A 15,232-nucleotide genomic window follows, 5' to 3' on the forward strand; every position below is an offset into this window, starting at 1 on the left:
AGGCCCTTGCGGGCAATGCCTCAGGGACGCTTGCCCCGGCCCCGCAGAGCTGCTCATCCCCGGTGCCATTTGCTCTCTCCCCCCGCAGCATGCATGCTGTGTCGCCGGGCAGAGGCTGACCCGGATGTCTGTGGGTGCATGCTGGAGAAGCAAGGACTCTGTGCCCATGTGTTTTGCCTGGTGAGTTCCTCCGGGGCTCCCTCCAGCTTTGCGACAGGCACTCCCTGCCACGCTCTCCTTCCTCATCAGCTCCTCGTCCGTTCTCTTCTGCAGTTTTTTGCCAGCGAGCTGTTTCAGCAATGGGGCAAGGAAGTAGGACTCATGGGATTTCTCCCTGAGGATATTCGACAGACAGTCGAGCGGGCAGCACAGAAGGTGAGGCCCTGACAAGAAGAGGGAGATTGGAGCCGGGAGAGGTTGGCGGGAGCCCAGCCCAGCCCCCAGGAAAGAAACCCCAGCCCTTGCAACCAGCTCTGGGACAAAAGTCTCGCTCCCAGCAGCTCCACAGAGGGAGGCTCCAGCACAGGAGCCTCGTCCGCCAGGCAGATCTGCGCGGTGTGACCCAGCAGCGGCCGCATCCTGCGCCCTGCCCGGAGGCGTGGGGCTGCCTGTGGGGGCGCCGAGGCTGCCGCTGATGGGGGCTGCTGTGCTCTTTCCAGCACTGCTTCGTCTGTGGCGAGAGCGGGGCCACCATCGCCTGCCAGGAGACGGGCTGCGACCGCAGCTTCCATCTCCCCTGTGCCGTGGAGGGTGGATGCGTCACCCAGTTCTTTCCTCAGTACAGGTACCTCCTCTCCCCTCCTTGCCGCCGGCGGGGAAGGACCCGGCACTTCTCACCTCGCCCGTCCCTTTCCCCTTCCCCCCAGGTCCTTCTGCTGGGAGCACCGCCCAGAGCAGGCAGTGGGGGCGGCTCCGGAGGAGAACACCACCTGCCTCATCTGCCTGGACCTTGTGGAGGACAGAACGTCCTACGGCACCATGGTGTGCCCAGCGTGCCAACACGCCTGGTTCCACAGGGGCTGCATCCAGGTAGGAGCCGCTCCCTCGCCCCCGGGGCACGGCGGGCGCTCAGCAGCACCAGGGCCTCAACTCGTGCTCCTTATGGTACTCCTGCAGGGACAGGCTGTGAGCGCTGGCTTCTCTTGCTTCCGGTGCCCCCTCTGTAGGGATAAGGATCTCTTCCTCTCGGAAATGCTCGTCATGGGGATCCGAATCCCCTTCAGGTTGGTGTCCTTGTGCTCGGCTCACGAGGCAGGAGGGTGCAAGCGCTGTGCCCTGCCAGGGCCTGCCCCTGCAGCCCTGGCCCTCCGCTCTCCCGTGAGTCTGGGCTTCCGCTTCACGGAGGAGTTGGAAACAGGGCAGCGGGGGGAAGAGCAGGGATGCCCTGCATCTGCCTTACGCCCTGCCGGGCAGCAGGGGCTCCTCACTTCTCCTTTCTCCATCAGACTGCCATCATGGGAGAACAGCCGTGCATACACAGCACTAAATGAGAGGCACAGGCGCTGCGATGCCCGTGAGTGCCTTTGCCCAGGAGGCAGGGAGCAGGCAGAGGAAGAGGGGTGAGTTGCCAAAGCTGCACCCCGCGGCTCTGCACGGGATCTCTGTCTGGCCAAGGGCTCGAAGCGGCAGGACGAAGAACAAGAGCTCTGCCGGACAAGCCCGTGCTGCCGTCACTTTGTCCTCACAGCCATGAACCCGTGTGCTTCCCCAGGCCCTGGCAACTGCTCCTGTGCTGCTCCTGCGCTGCCGAGGGCACCCACAGACGCTGCTCCTACTGGAGGAACAGCACGGCCAGCTGGGAGTGCGACAGCTGTGCTGGCCTGGGCACCGGTAAGAGGCAAAGCAGCCGCGTGCCCCTGGGCTGGGGCCAGGGCCCAGGCGAGTCCTGGCCGCGGGTGCCCAGGGAGGGCTTGGCAGAGCCTCTCTGCTCCAGGAGGGCTGGGGGCACCGCTCTGGCACCTATCCTGCCCCGGGCCTGGGGGGCCGTGCCCTTGACCTTCCTGCTTCTCCCCTTACAGCCTCCGGTCACAGCTCGGAGCTCACCGGCCCCAGCACTGCCAGCCAGTCAGGATCGAGGCCATCCCACAGCTCCCCGGCACCCGAGACCAGCAGCCCCGGCACCACCAGCCAGGCGGCATCACGGCAGTCTCTTGGATCTCCGGCTCCGGAGGCCAGCAGCCCCAGCAGCCCCGGCACCACCAGCCAGGCAGCATCGGGGCCATCCCAATGCTCCCTGGCCCCCGAGACCAGCAGCCCCAGCACTGGTAGCCAGGTGGCATCAGGGCCATCCCACGGCTCCCTAGCAACGGAGACCAGCAGCCCCAGCACTGGTAGCCTGGCGGCATTGGGGCCATCCCATGGCTCCCCAGTGCTTCAGGGCAGCAGCCGCTCCCGCCCACCTGGGCCCGACCGCACGCGAAACCGCTCCCGGTTGCAGCGTCGGGCCCAAAAGCCCTACAGCCAGCCCACGGGATGCCCTGAGAGCAGCCGCACAGCAGCACCCAGTGCTGGGAGCAGCACCGCCAGCCAGGCCGCGCTGGGGCTGTCCCACAGCTCCGCGGCACACGAGACCAGCAGCCCCAGCACCGCCAGCCAGCTGCCATCGGGGCCCTCCTTCGGCTCCCCTGTGCTTCAGGGCAGCAGCCGCTCCCGCCCACCTGGGCCCGACCGCACGCAAAACCGCTCCCGGTTGCAGCATCGGGCCCAAAAGCCCTACAGCCGGCCCACAGGATGCCCTGAGAGCAGCCGCACATCAGCAGCACCCAGTGCTGGGAGCAGCACCGCCAGCCAGGCCGCGCTGGGGCTGGCCCACAGCTCTGCGGCACCCGACACCAGCAGCCCCAGCACCGCCAGCCAGCTGCCATCGGGGCCCTCCTGCGGCTCCCCAGCACCGCAGACCACCAGCCCCAGCGCTCGCAGCCAGGCGGCATCAGGGCCGTCCCACGGCTCCCTGGCACCAGAGACCAGCAGCCCCAGCAATGCGGCATCAGGGCCATCCCACGGCTCCCCAGTGCTTCAGGGCAGCAGCCGCTCCAGCCCACCTGGGCCCGACCGCACGCAAAACCGCTCCCGGTTGCAGCGTCGGGCCCAAAAGCCCTACAGCCGGCCCACGGGATGCCCTGAGAGCAGCCGCACAGCAGCACCCAGTGCTGGGAGCAGCACCGCCAGCCAGGCCGCGCTGGGGCCGTCCCACAGCTCCGCGGCACACGAGACCAGCAGCCCCAGCACCGCCAGCCAGCTGCCATCGGGGCCCTCCTTCGGCTCGCCAGCGCTCCAGAGCAGCAGCCGCTCCAGCCCCCCTGGGCCCGCGCGGATGCGAGAGCGCTCCCACTTGCAACGTCGGGCCCAAACTCCTTACAGCCGGCCCGAACGCCGCCACGGGACCAGCCGTGCGCCGTCCCCGAGTGCTGGCCCTGATCCCCCTCCGCCGGCACAATAAAGGTGGCCGTTAATGACTGCAGCGGGAGATGCCACGCGCATGTGTCGCCTTCCTCCTCCTCTCCCTTTCTCGAGGGGCAGCGTTAGCGGCTGGGCCCAGACGGTTGTCTTCTCCACTGACGGTTGGCAGCACCTTCCCCAGACCTCCCTCCTTGCGGGCTGGCCTTGGCCGGCTCCCCAGCGCCATGGCCGTGTGCTTCGGGCCTCGCTGGCCCCGCAGCCTGCTCAGTTTCCCCGGGGGAAGTTCACACCCACGCCCGGGACCGGGGGTCTCTGCCCCCGCCCCCAGGAGGGTGGCCCGGCACGGCCCAGTCGGCGCCGCCACCCATCTCCTGCCAAAGTGGGCTGTGCCCGCCCACGCGCCATGGCCCTCGCGGCTCGCCCCCCCAAATCACGTGCCCCGGCGCCAGCGATTTTTGACACGCTTCAACTCTGTTTCCTTCTGGACAAGGCTATAACCGATTTCCTATCCTCTAAGTTGCCTAGCTTAGTGAGAATTGTGGCAAAGCGGCAAAGCTGCTTTTCTCTGAACGTTAAGTTCAGTGTCACATCTGTATTTGTGACATGAAGATTGCTGTAGATTGTGTTGCTACAGGAGCCAAAAGGCATTCCCCGTTGCCCAGTTGCGGGCCTTGTTCCCCAACGTGATTGCTGCCGTACCAACTGAAGGCTTCCTTCTTGCAGTGTAAGCCAAGAAACCCTTTGTAATAGAGATTGCAAACACCCGGCAAGGACTTCACAGAGTTCAGGAGAGTCAGAGCAGTACCTGTTGCTGAGGGCTTGAGTCCTGTCATACGCCCTCGAGAGCAAAAAAATCACGTGTGCTCTACGGGAGGGTAACAAGGGGCCTGGGAAGTGTCAGTCGTCCAAAAGGATTTCCCTCCTGTTGGCGACCAGCAGCAAGTACCTTTCTAGTGCAGGCAGGAGAAGAGATTTGGTTGCAGAGTGACTGCTGAACAGCTCCGTGGGAGCTGGCGCAGAGAGCGAGAAGGCTGAATCAAAGAATGACGGTGACCAAAGCACGAAGGAAATCCCGTGGGGTGGCTGTCCAGATTTGAACAGCCCTCTGCTCTTCAGGCAAAGTACCGGCGCTCTTACGGTGCAAGCTGATTCCTTAAAGCAGGGAGCAGCTGTCCTCTCTGAGGAAGGCAGGGGAACCTGGGACACCTGATGGGCTCTTCTGCCAACAAAGAGGCAATGAGGAAGGAAAGGCGGTGCAGAGGGTCCAAAAGAGAACTCGGTGGCAGCACTTTGTCCTTCTGTTCTTGACTGCTGTGATTGGCAAGACGTGAGGTCTAGACATGGCCAGAACAGGTAGTGCTCTTCAGGGGGACTGCGATGTGGAGCTCCGAGGCACTCCCGGGCAACGGAGCTCGAATGGAGCTGGCCAAAGAGCTGTGGCCACGCACAGCCTCGCTCTGAACGGAGGAGCTTGTTCCCTGGCACCGCTCACCTCTGCGTGCATCTAGCTAACGGAGATCTCTAATGCCCTGGCGTCGGCAGGCCGAGCAAAACCTCAGAAAGCCTGGTGAGGAGGAAGCCCTGAGCACCGGAGTTTGGCTTGGAAGGTGGCTGGTAGAAGCGGACGGCTGAGGACACTCCAAAAGCAGGAGCTGAGGGAGGCAGCCTGGGAAGAAGCCTCTAGTCACTCTCAGCAGCGTCAGCCAGCTCGTATTGTAGAAGGCCGCCTGGGGGTTTCAGGTGTCTATCTTGGTCCTGAAGGGCATTTTGGACCTGGACTCTCCAATCCTGGATTTCGCATTCCTTTTTGCCTACGCTGGTTGCGCCTGAGACGCCGTCTGGCTTTTGTCCTGGTGCCGCAGGCGAATTATTGAGAGAAGTCATCGTTGTGGGGTTAACTAAAAGGGTTTCATTAATGATTAAGCGACGATCAAATGCTCGTTGATCGATGGCTGAATGAAAATCAAATGGTAATCAAACGGTGATCAAGCAATAACTGAACGGCAATTAGAATCATAGAATCATTGAGGTTGGAAAAGACCCTGAAGATCATCGAGCCCAACCGTTAACCTAACGCTACCGAGGCCACCACTAAACCATGTCCCTAAGCGCCGCGTCCACACGTCTTTGAGATACCTCCGGGGGTGCTGACTCAACCGCTTCCCTGGGCAGCCTGTTCCGACGCTTGACAACCCTCGGCCCATCGATCCAGCCTGTCCAGATCCCACTGCAGAGCCTTTCTACCCTCAAACAGACCAACACTCGCACCCACCGCCTCCAAAGCTGCCCCACAGCCACGTGCGGCTTCCCACCCCACCAAGGAGAGGCTCACACTGACTCGGAAAGGCAGTTTATTGCCATGGGAAGAGGCCATTTCCGCCGTGACTCCCCAGCTTGCGGTCCCGCTGCTTTTTCTTCCGGAGGCAGCACGTCACCAAAGCGCTAAGGAGTTCAGGAGAAAGACGTTGGGCCACCTGCGACATTTAGGCGCCGTCCTGAGGTCCTGTGCTGTGCCCCGGCCACCCACCGCGTCCGAGCGGATGGGATGTGTGAGCCCTGCAGGCCAGGCTGCGAGGTCGCTGCCGTCCCCTGTGCCGGGGAGCTCAGAACCGGAGGCAGTCCTGCAGAGGCAGCCTTACCGGTGCCGCGCAGAGAGGAAGGATCGCCTTCCGCGAGCTGCTGGCAGCGCTCCCCGTGCCGGGGGCAGGAGCAGAGATTTCCCTTGGCCAGGGCTGGAGCCCTGGAGTCGCACTGCCCAAACAGCACCTTTCGGCCAACAGTGCCGCCCTCGACGGCTGCCCCGGGGGACCCGGCGTTTGACTCCGCACTTGCTGCAGGAGCAGCCGCCCCGGTTACGTGGGTGCCGAGGGCTCGGGCCCCCACCTCGGCACTTCACACCCACCCCTGTGAGGCGGGGGCCGTGTCACAATGGGTGGCAGGTGGCCAAGGGCGGTGGAGATGTCACAGCGGCCACTGTGACCCGCGGGGGCAAGCCCACAGAAAGCAACGCCGGGCTCGGGCCGTGCGTCAGTGCGACCTGGTGAGGTGAGGAGAGGGCAGGGCAGGGACGGGGCTCGCGCGGGGCTGCCGAGGGAGGAGGGGAGCCCCACGCCTCGGGGCTCTGGGCCTGTGCTGCCAGCTCGCCCGCGTCTCGCTTCTCCCTCACCCGCCATCCTGCTTCTCCCTCAGAGTCAGCAGAGGAGCATCCGGAGGAGACCCCCAGCGCCGCTGGGACAGGGTCTCTCCAAACGCTCACCGTTGACGTGCGCCATGTCTGCAAGGAAGCGGAAGGCCCCCGACTCCATGGAGCAGGGTGAGAGCAACGTATCCCTCCCGCAGCCTGGCAGAGGGGTTGCCGGCGCGGTCAGCGTGGGGCCGAGAGCAGCGGCAGGGGGAGGCAGGAGCTCCCCAACCGTGGGCACCTGCTGGGACACGCGTGCCTGCAATGCCCCCTTCCTCTCCAAGGCCTCCAGCCCTGCCCATCAGCCAGCTAGGCAGGGACACAGGAGGCCCTTGCGGGCAATGCCTCAGGGACGCTTGCCCCGGCCCCGCAGAGCTGCTCATCCCCGGTGCCATTTGCTCTCTCCCCCCGCAGCATGCATGCTGTGTCGCCGGGCAGAGGCTGACCCGGATGTCTGTGGGTGCATGCTGGAGAAGCAAGGACTCTGTGCCCATGTGTTTTGCCTGGTGAGTTCCTCCGGGGCTCCCTCCAGCTTTGCGACAGGCACTCCCTGCCACGCTCTCCTTCCTCATCAGCTCCTCGTCCGTTCTCTTCTGCAGTTTTTTGCCAGCGAGCTGTTTCAGCAATGGGGCAAGGAAGTAGGACTCATGGGATTTCTCCCTGAGGATATTCGACAGACAGTCGAGCGGGCAGCACAGAAGGTGAGGCCCTGACAAGAACAGGGAGATTGGAGCCGGGAGAGGTTGGCGGGAGCCCAGCCCAGCCCCCAGGAAAGAAACCCCAGCCCTTGCAACCAGCTCTGGGACAAAAGTCTCGCTCCCAGCAGCTCCACAGAGGGAGGCTCCAGCACAGGAGCCTCGTCCGCCAGGCAGATCTGCGCGGTGTGACCCAGCAGCGGCCGCATCCTGCGCCCTGCCCGGAGGCGTGGGGCTGCCTGTGGGGGCGCCGAGGCTGCCGCTGATGGGGGCTGCTGTGCTCTTTCCAGCACTGCTTCGTCTGTGGCGAGAGCGGGGCCACCATCGCCTGCCAGGAGACGGGCTGCGACCGCAGCTTCCATCTCCCCTGTGCCGTGGAGGGTGGATGCGTCACCCAGTTCTTTCCTCAGTACAGGTACCTCCTCTCCCCTCCTCGCCGCCGGCGGGGAAGGACCCGGCACTTCTCACCTCGCCCGTCCCTTTCCCCTTCCCCCCAGGTCCTTCTGCTGGGAGCACCGCCCAGAGCAGGCAGTGGGGGCGGCTCCGGAGGAGAACACCACCTGCCTCATCTGCCTGGACCTTGTGGAGGACAGAACGTCCTACGGCACCATGGTGTGCCCAGCGTGCCAACACGCCTGGTTCCACAGGGGCTGCATCCAGGTAGGAGCCGCTCCCTCGCCCCCGGGGCACGGCGGGCGCTCAGCAGCACCAGGGCCTCAACTCGTGCTCCTTATGGTACTCCTGCAGGGACAGGCTGTGAGCGCTGGCTTCTCTTGCTTCCGGTGCCCCCTCTGTAGGGATAAGGATCTCTTCCTCTCGGAAATGCTCGTCATGGGGATCCGAATCCCCTTCAGGTTGGTGTCCTTGTGCTCGGCTCACGAGGCAGGAGGGTGCAAGCGCTGTGCCCTGCCAGGGCCTGCCCCTGCAGCCCTGGCCCTCCGCTCTCCCGTGAGTCTGGGCTTCCGCTTCACGGAGGAGTTGGAAACAGGGCAGCGGGGGGAAGAGCAGGGATGCCCTGCATCTGCCTTACGCCCTGCCGGGCAGCAGGGGCTCCTCACTTCTCCTTTCTCCATCAGACTGCCATCATGGGAGAACAGCCGTGCATACGCAGCACTAAATGAGAGGCACAGGCGCTGCGATGCCCGTGAGTGCCTTTGCCCAGGAGGCAGGGAGCAGGCAGAGGAAGAGGGGTGAGTTGCCAAAGCTGCACCCCGCGGCTCTGCACGGGATCTCTGTCTGGCCAAGGGCTCGAAGCGGCAGGACGAAGAACAAGAGCTCTGCCGGACAAGCCCGTGCTGCCGTCACTTTGTCCTCACAGCCATGAACCCGTGTGCTTCCCCAGGCCCTGGCAACTGCTCCTGTGCTGCTCCTGCGCTGCCGAGGGCACCCACAGACGCTGCTCCTACTGGAGGAACAGCACGGCCAGCTGGGAGTGCGACAGCTGTGCTGGCCTGGGCACCGGTAAGAGGCAAAGCAGCCGCGTGCCCCTGGGCTGGGGCCAGGGCCCAGGCGAGTCCTGGCCGCGGGTGCCCAGGGAGGGCTTGGCAGAGCCTCTCTGCTCCAGGAGGGCTGGGGGCACCGCTCTGGCACCTATCCTGCCCCGGGCCTGGGGGGCCGTGCCCTTGACCTTCCTGCTTCTCCCCTTACAGCCTCCGGTCACAGCTCGGAGCTCACCGGCCCCAGCACTGCCAGCCAGTCAGGATCGAGGCCATCCCACAGCTCCCCGGCACCCGAGACCAGCAGCCCCGGCACCACCAGCCAGGCGGCATCACGGCAGTCTCTTGGATCTCCGGCTCCGGAGGCCAGCAGCCCCAGCAGCCCCGGCACCACCAGCCAGGCAGCATCGGGGCCATCCCAATGCTCCCTGGCCCCCGAGACCAGCAGCCCCAGCACTGGTAGCCAGGTGGCATCAGGGCCATCCCACGGCTCCCTAGCAACGGAGACCAGCAGCCCCAGCACTGGTAGCCTGGCGGCATTGGGGCCATCCCATGGCTCCCCAGTGCTTCAGGGCAGCAGCCGCTCCCGCCCACCTGGGCCCGACCGCACGCGAAACCGCTCCCGGTTGCAGCGTCGGGCCCAAAAGCCCTACAGCCAGCCCACGGGATGCCCTGAGAGCAGCCGCACAGCAGCACCCAGTGCTGGGAGCAGCACCGCCAGCCAGGCCGCGCTGGGGCTGTCCCACAGCTCCGCGGCACACGAGACCAGCAGCCCCAGCACCGCCAGCCAGCTGCCATCGGGGCCCTCCTTCGGCTCCCCTGTGCTTCAGGGCAGCAGCCGCTCCCGCCCACCTGGGCCCGACCGCACGCAAAACCGCTCCCGGTTGCAGCATCGGGCCCAAAAGCCCTACAGCCGGCCCACAGGATGCCCTGAGAGCAGCCGCACATCAGCAGCACCCAGTGCTGGGAGCAGCACCGCCAGCCAGGCCGCGCTGGGGCTGGCCCACAGCTCTGCGGCACCCGACACCAGCAGCCCCAGCACCGCCAGCCAGCTGCCATCGGGGCCCTCCTGCGGCTCCCCAGCACCGCAGACCACCAGCCCCAGCGCTCGCAGCCAGGCGGCATCAGGGCCGTCCCACGGCTCCCTAGCAACGGAGACCAGCAGCCCCAGCAATGCGGCATCAGGGCCATCCCACGGCTCCCCAGTGCTTCAGGGCAGCAGCCGCTCCAGCCCACCTGGGCCCGACCGCACGCAAAACCGCTCCCGGTTGCAGCGTCGGGCCCAAAAGCCCTACAGCCGGCCCACGGGATGCCCTGAGAGCAGCCGCACAGCAGCACCCAGTGCTGGGAGCAGCACCGCCAGCCAGGCCGCGCTGGGGCCGTCCCACAGCTCCGCGGCACACGAGACCAGCAGCCCCAGCACCGCCAGCCAGCTGCCATCGGGGCCCTCCTTCGGCTCGCCAGCGCTCCAGAGCAGCAGCCGCTCCAGCCCCCCTGGGCCCGCGCGGATGCGAGAGCGCTCCCACTTGCAACGTCGGGCCCAAACTCCTTACAGCCGGCCCGAACGCCGCCACGGGACCAGCCGTGCGCCGTCCCCGAGTGCTGGCCCTGATCCCCCTCCGCCGGCACAATAAAGGTGGCCGTTAATGACTGCAGCGGGAGATGCCACGCGCATGTGTCGCCTTCCTCCTCCTCTCCCTTTCTCGAGGGGCAGCGTTAGCGGCTGGGCCCAGACGGTTGTCTTCTCCACTGACGGTTGGCAGCACCTTCCCCAGACCTCCCTCCTTGCGGGCTGGCCTTGGCCGGCTCCCCAGCGCCATGGCCGTGTGCTTCGGGCCTCGCTGGCCCCGCAGCCTGCTCAGTTTCCCCGGGGGAAGTTCACACCCACGCCCGGGACCGGGGGTCTCTGCCCCCGCCCCCAGGAGGGTGGCCCGGCACGGCCCAGTCGGCGCCGCCACCCATCTCCTGCCAAAGTGGGCTGTGCCCGCCCACGCGCCATGGCCCTCGCGGCTCGCCCCCCCAAATCACGTGCCCCGGCGCCAGCGATTTTTGACACGCTTCAACTCTGTTTCCTTCTGGACAAGGCTATAACCGATTTCCTATCCTCTAAGTTGCCTAGCTTAGTGAGAATTGTGGCAAAGCGGCAAAGCTGCTTTTCTCTGAACGTTAAGTTCAGTGTCACATCTGTATTTGTGACATGAAGATTGCTGTAGATTGTGTTGCTACAGGAGCCAAAAGGCATTCCCCGTTGCCCAGTTGCGGGCCTTGTTCCCCAACGTGATTGCTGCCGTACCAACTGAAGGCTTCCTTCTTGCAGTGTAAGCCAAGAAACCCTTTGTAATAGAGATTGCAAACACCCGGCAAGGACTTCACAGAGTTCAGGAGAGTCAGAGCAGTACCTGTTGCTGAGGGCTTGAGTCCTGTCATACGCCCTCGAGAGCAAAAAAATCACGTGTGCTCTACGGGAGGGTAACAAGGGGCCTGGGAAGTGTCAGTCGTCCAAAAGGATTTCCCTCCTGTTGGCGACCAGCAGCAAGTACCTTTCTAGTGCAGGCAGGAGAAGAGATTTGGTTGCAGAGTGACTGCTGAACAGCTCCGTGGGAGCTGGCGCAGAGAGCGAGAAGGCTGAATCAAAGAATGACGGTGACCAAAGCACGAAGGAAATCCCGTGGGGTGGCTGTCCAGATTTGAACAGCCCTCTGCTCTTCAGGCAAAGTACCGGCGCTCTTACGGTGCAAGCTGATTCCTTAAAGCAGGGAGCAGCTGTCCTCTCTGAGGAAGGCAGGGGAACCTGGGACACCTGATGGGCTCTTCTGCCAACAAAGAGGCAATGAGGAAGGAAAGGCGGTGCAGAGGGTCCAAAAGAGAACTCGGTGGCAGCACTTTGTCCTTCTGTTCTTGACTGCTGTGATTGGCAAGACGTGAGGTCTAGACATGGCCAGAACAGGTAGTGCTCTTCAGGGGGACTGCGATGTGGAGCTCCGAGGCACTCCCGGGCAACGGAGCTCGAATGGAGCTGGCCAAAGAGCTGTGGCCACGCACAGCCTCGCTCTGAACGGAGGAGCTTGTTCCCTGGCACCGCTCACCTCTGCGTGCATCTAGCTAACGGAGATCTCTAATGCCCTGGCGTCGGCAGGCCGAGCAAAACCTCAGAAAGCCTGGTGAGGAGGAAGCCCTGAGCACCGGAGTTTGGCTTGGAAGGTGGCTGGTAGAAGCGGACGGCTGAGGACACTCCAAAAGCAGGAGCTGAGGGAGGCAGCCTGGGAAGAAGCCTCTAGTCACTCTCAGCAGCGTCAGCCAGCTCGTATTGTAGAAGGCCGCCTGGGGGTTTCAGGTGTCTATCTTGGTCCTGAAGGGCATTTTGGACCTGGACTCTCCAATCCTGGATTTCGCATTCCTTTTTGCCTACGCTGGTTGCGCCTGAGACGCCGTCTGGCTTTTGTCCTGGTGCCGCAGGCGAATTATTGAGAGAAGTCATCGTTGTGGGGTTAACTAAAAGGGTTTCATTAATGATTAAGCGACGATCAAATGCTCGTTGATCGATGGCTGAATGAAAATCAAATGGTAATCAAACGGTGATCAAGCAATAACTGAACGGCAATTAGAATCATAGAATCATTGAGGTTGGAAAAGACCCTGAAGATCATCGAGCCCAACCGTTAACCTAACGCTACCGAGGCCACCACTAAACCATGTCCCTAAGCGCCGCGTCCACACGTCTTTGAGATACCTCCGGGGGTGCTGACTCAACCGCTTCCTTGGGCAGCCTGTTCCGACGCTTGACAACCCTCGGCCCATCGATCCAGCCTGTCCAGATCCCACTGCAGAGCCTTTCTACCCTCAAACAGACCAACACTCGCACCCACCGCCTCCAAAGCTGCCCCACAGCCACGTGCGGCTTCCCACCCCACCAAGGAGAGGCTCACACTGACTCGGAAAGGCAGTTTATTGCCATGGGAAGAGGCCATTTCCGCCGTGACTCCCCAGCTTGCGGTCCCGCTGCTTTTTCTTCCGGAGGCAGCACGTCACCAAAGCGCTAAGGAGTTCAGGAGAAAGACGTTGGGCCACCTGCGACATTTAGGCGCCGTCCTGAGGTCCTGTGCTGTGCCCCGGCCACCCACCGCGTCCGAGCGGATGGGATGTGTGAGCCCTGCAGGCCAGGCTGCGAGGTCGCTGCCGTCCCCTGTGCCGGGGAGCTCAGAACCGGAGGCAGTCCTGCAGAGGCAGCCTTACCGGTGCCGCGCAGAGAGGAAGGATCGCCTTCCGCGAGCTGCTGGCAGCGCTCCCCGTGCCGGGGGCAGGAGCAGAGATTTCCCTTGGCCAGGGCTGGAGCCCTGGAGTCGCACTGCCCAAACAGCACCTTTCGGCCAACAGTGCCGCCCTCGACGGCTGCCCCGGGGGACCCGGCGTTTGACTCCGCACTTGCTGCAGGAGCAGCCGCCCCGGTTACGTGGGTGCCGAGGGCTCGGGCCCCCACCTCGGCACTTCACACCCACCCCTGTGAGGCGGGGGCCGTGTCACAATGGGTGGCAGGTGGCCAAGGGCGGTGGAGATGTCACAGCGGCCACTGTGACCCGCGGGGGCAAGCCCACAGAAAGCAACGCCGGGCTCGGGCCGTGCGTCAGTGCGACCTGGTGAGGTGAGGAGAGGGCAGGGCAGGGACGGGGCTCGCGCGGGGCTGCCGAGGGAGGAGGGGAGCCCCACGCCTCGGGGCTCTGGGCCTGTGCTGCCAGCTCGCCCGCGTCTCGCTTCTCCCTCACCCGCCATCCTGCTTCTCCCTCAGAGTCAGCAGAGGAGCATCCGGAGGAGACCCCCAGCGCCGCTGGGACAGGGTCTCTCCAAACGCTCACCGTTGACGTGCGCCATGTCTGCAAGGAAGCGGAAGGCCCCCGACTTGATGGAGCAGGGTGAGAGCAACGTATCCCTCCCGCAGCCTGGCAGAGGGGTTGCCGGCGCGGTCAGCGTGGGGCCGAGAGCAGCGGCAGGGGGAGGCAGGAGCTCCCCAACCGTGGGCACCTGCTGGGACACGCGTGCCTGCAATGCCCCCTTCCTCTCCAAGGCCTCCAGCCCTGCCATCAGCCAGCTAGGCAGGGACACAGGAGGCCCTTGCGGGCAATGCCTCAGGGACGCTTGCCCCGGCCCCGCAGAGCTGCTCATCCCCGGTGCCATTTGCTCTCTCCCCCCGCAGCATGCATGCTGTGTCGCCGGGCAGAGGCTGACCCGGATGTCTGTGGGTGCATGCTGGAGAAGCAAGGACTCTGTGCCCATGTGTTTTGCCTGGTGAGTTCCTCCGGGGCTCCCTCCAGCTTTGCGACAGGCACTCCCTGCCACGCTCTCCTTCCTCATCAGCTCCTCGTCCGTTCTCTTCTGCAGTTTTTTGCCAGCGAGCTGTTTCAGCAATGGGGCAAGGAAGTAGGACTCATGGGATTTCTCCCTGAGGATATTCGACAGACAGTCGAGCGGGCAGCACAGAAGGTGAGGCCCTGACAAGAAGAGGGAGATTGGAGCCGGGAGAGGTTGGCGGGAGCCAGCCCAGCCCCCAGGAAAGAAACCCCAGCCCTTGCAACCAGCTCTGGGACAAAAGTCTCGCTCCCAGCAGCTCCACAGAGGGAGGCTCCAGCACAGGAGCCTCGTCCGCCAGGCAGATCTGCGCGGTGTGACCCAGCAGCGGCCGCATCCTGCGCCCTGCCCGGAGGCGTGGGGCTGCCTGTGGGGGCGCCGAGGCTGCCGCTGATGGGGGCTGCTGTGCTCTTTCCAGCACTGCTTCGTCTGTGGCGAGAGCGGGGCCACCATCGCCTGCCAGGAGACGGGCTGCGACCGCAGCTTCCATCTCCCCTGTGCCGTGGAGGGTGGATGCGTCACCCAGTTCTTTCCTCAGTACAGGTACCTCCTCTCCCCTCCTCGCCGCCGGCGGGGAAGGACCCGGCACTTCTCACCTCGCCCGTCCCTTTCCCCTTCCCCCCAGGTCCTTCTGCTGGAGCACCCGCCCAGAGCAGGCAGTGGGGGCGGCTCCGGAGGAGAACACCACCTGCCTCATCTGCCTGGACCTTGTGGAGGACAGAACGTCCTACGGCACCATGGTGTGCCCAGCGTGCCAACACGCCTGGTTCCACAGGGGCTGCATCCAGGTAGGAGCCGCTCCCTCGCCCCCGGGGCACGGCGGGCGCTCAGCAGCACCAGGGCCTCAACTCGTGCTCCTTATGGTACTCCTGCAGGGACAGGCTGTGAGCGCTGGCTTCTCTTGCTTCCGGTGCCCCCTCTGTAGGGATAAGGATCTCTTCCTCTCGGAAATGCTCGTCATGGGGATCCGAATCCCCTTCAGGTTGGTGTCCTTGTGCTCGGCTCACGAGGCAGGAGGGTGCAAGCGCTGTGCCCTGCCAGGGCCTGCCCCTGCAGCCCTGGCCCTCCGCTCTCCCGTGAGTCTGGGCTTCCGCTTCACGGAGGAGTTGGAAACAGGGCAGCGGGGGGAAGAGCAGGGATGCCCTGCATCTGCCTTACGCCCTGCCGGGCAGCAGGGGCTC

General features: G+C 64.5%; 1 protein-coding gene and 2 pseudogenes across 1 annotated transcript; 2 read left to right on the plus strand and 1 right to left on the minus strand.

Moving 5' to 3' along the window:
* Positions 1–638: 638 nt before the first annotated feature.
* LOC142593932 (E3 ubiquitin-protein ligase PHF7-like) lies at positions 639–6,716 on the plus strand (the record flags this gene model as incomplete). Its single annotated transcript, XM_075714267.1, has 6 exons — positions 639–784; positions 867–1,029; positions 1,117–1,223; positions 1,446–1,559; positions 1,712–1,878; positions 6,589–6,716. Coding segments are annotated over 6 exons (825 nt in total), but the record flags the coding sequence as incomplete, so codon positions are not given.
* Positions 6,717–7,544: 828 nt separating this feature from the next.
* Positions 7,545–13,622, plus strand: LOC142593933 (E3 ubiquitin-protein ligase PHF7-like; annotated as a pseudogene).
* Positions 13,623–14,878: 1,256 nt separating this feature from the next.
* Positions 14,879–15,232, minus strand: part of LOC142593934 (E3 ubiquitin-protein ligase PHF7-like) — an 11,222-nt pseudogene continuing 10,868 nt past the window's right edge.

Source organism: Pelecanus crispus, chromosome 7, assembly GCF_030463565.1.
Source record: "Pelecanus crispus isolate bPelCri1 chromosome 7, bPelCri1.pri, whole genome shotgun sequence".
NCBI lineage: Eukaryota > Metazoa > Chordata > Aves > Pelecaniformes > Pelecanidae > Pelecanus > Pelecanus crispus.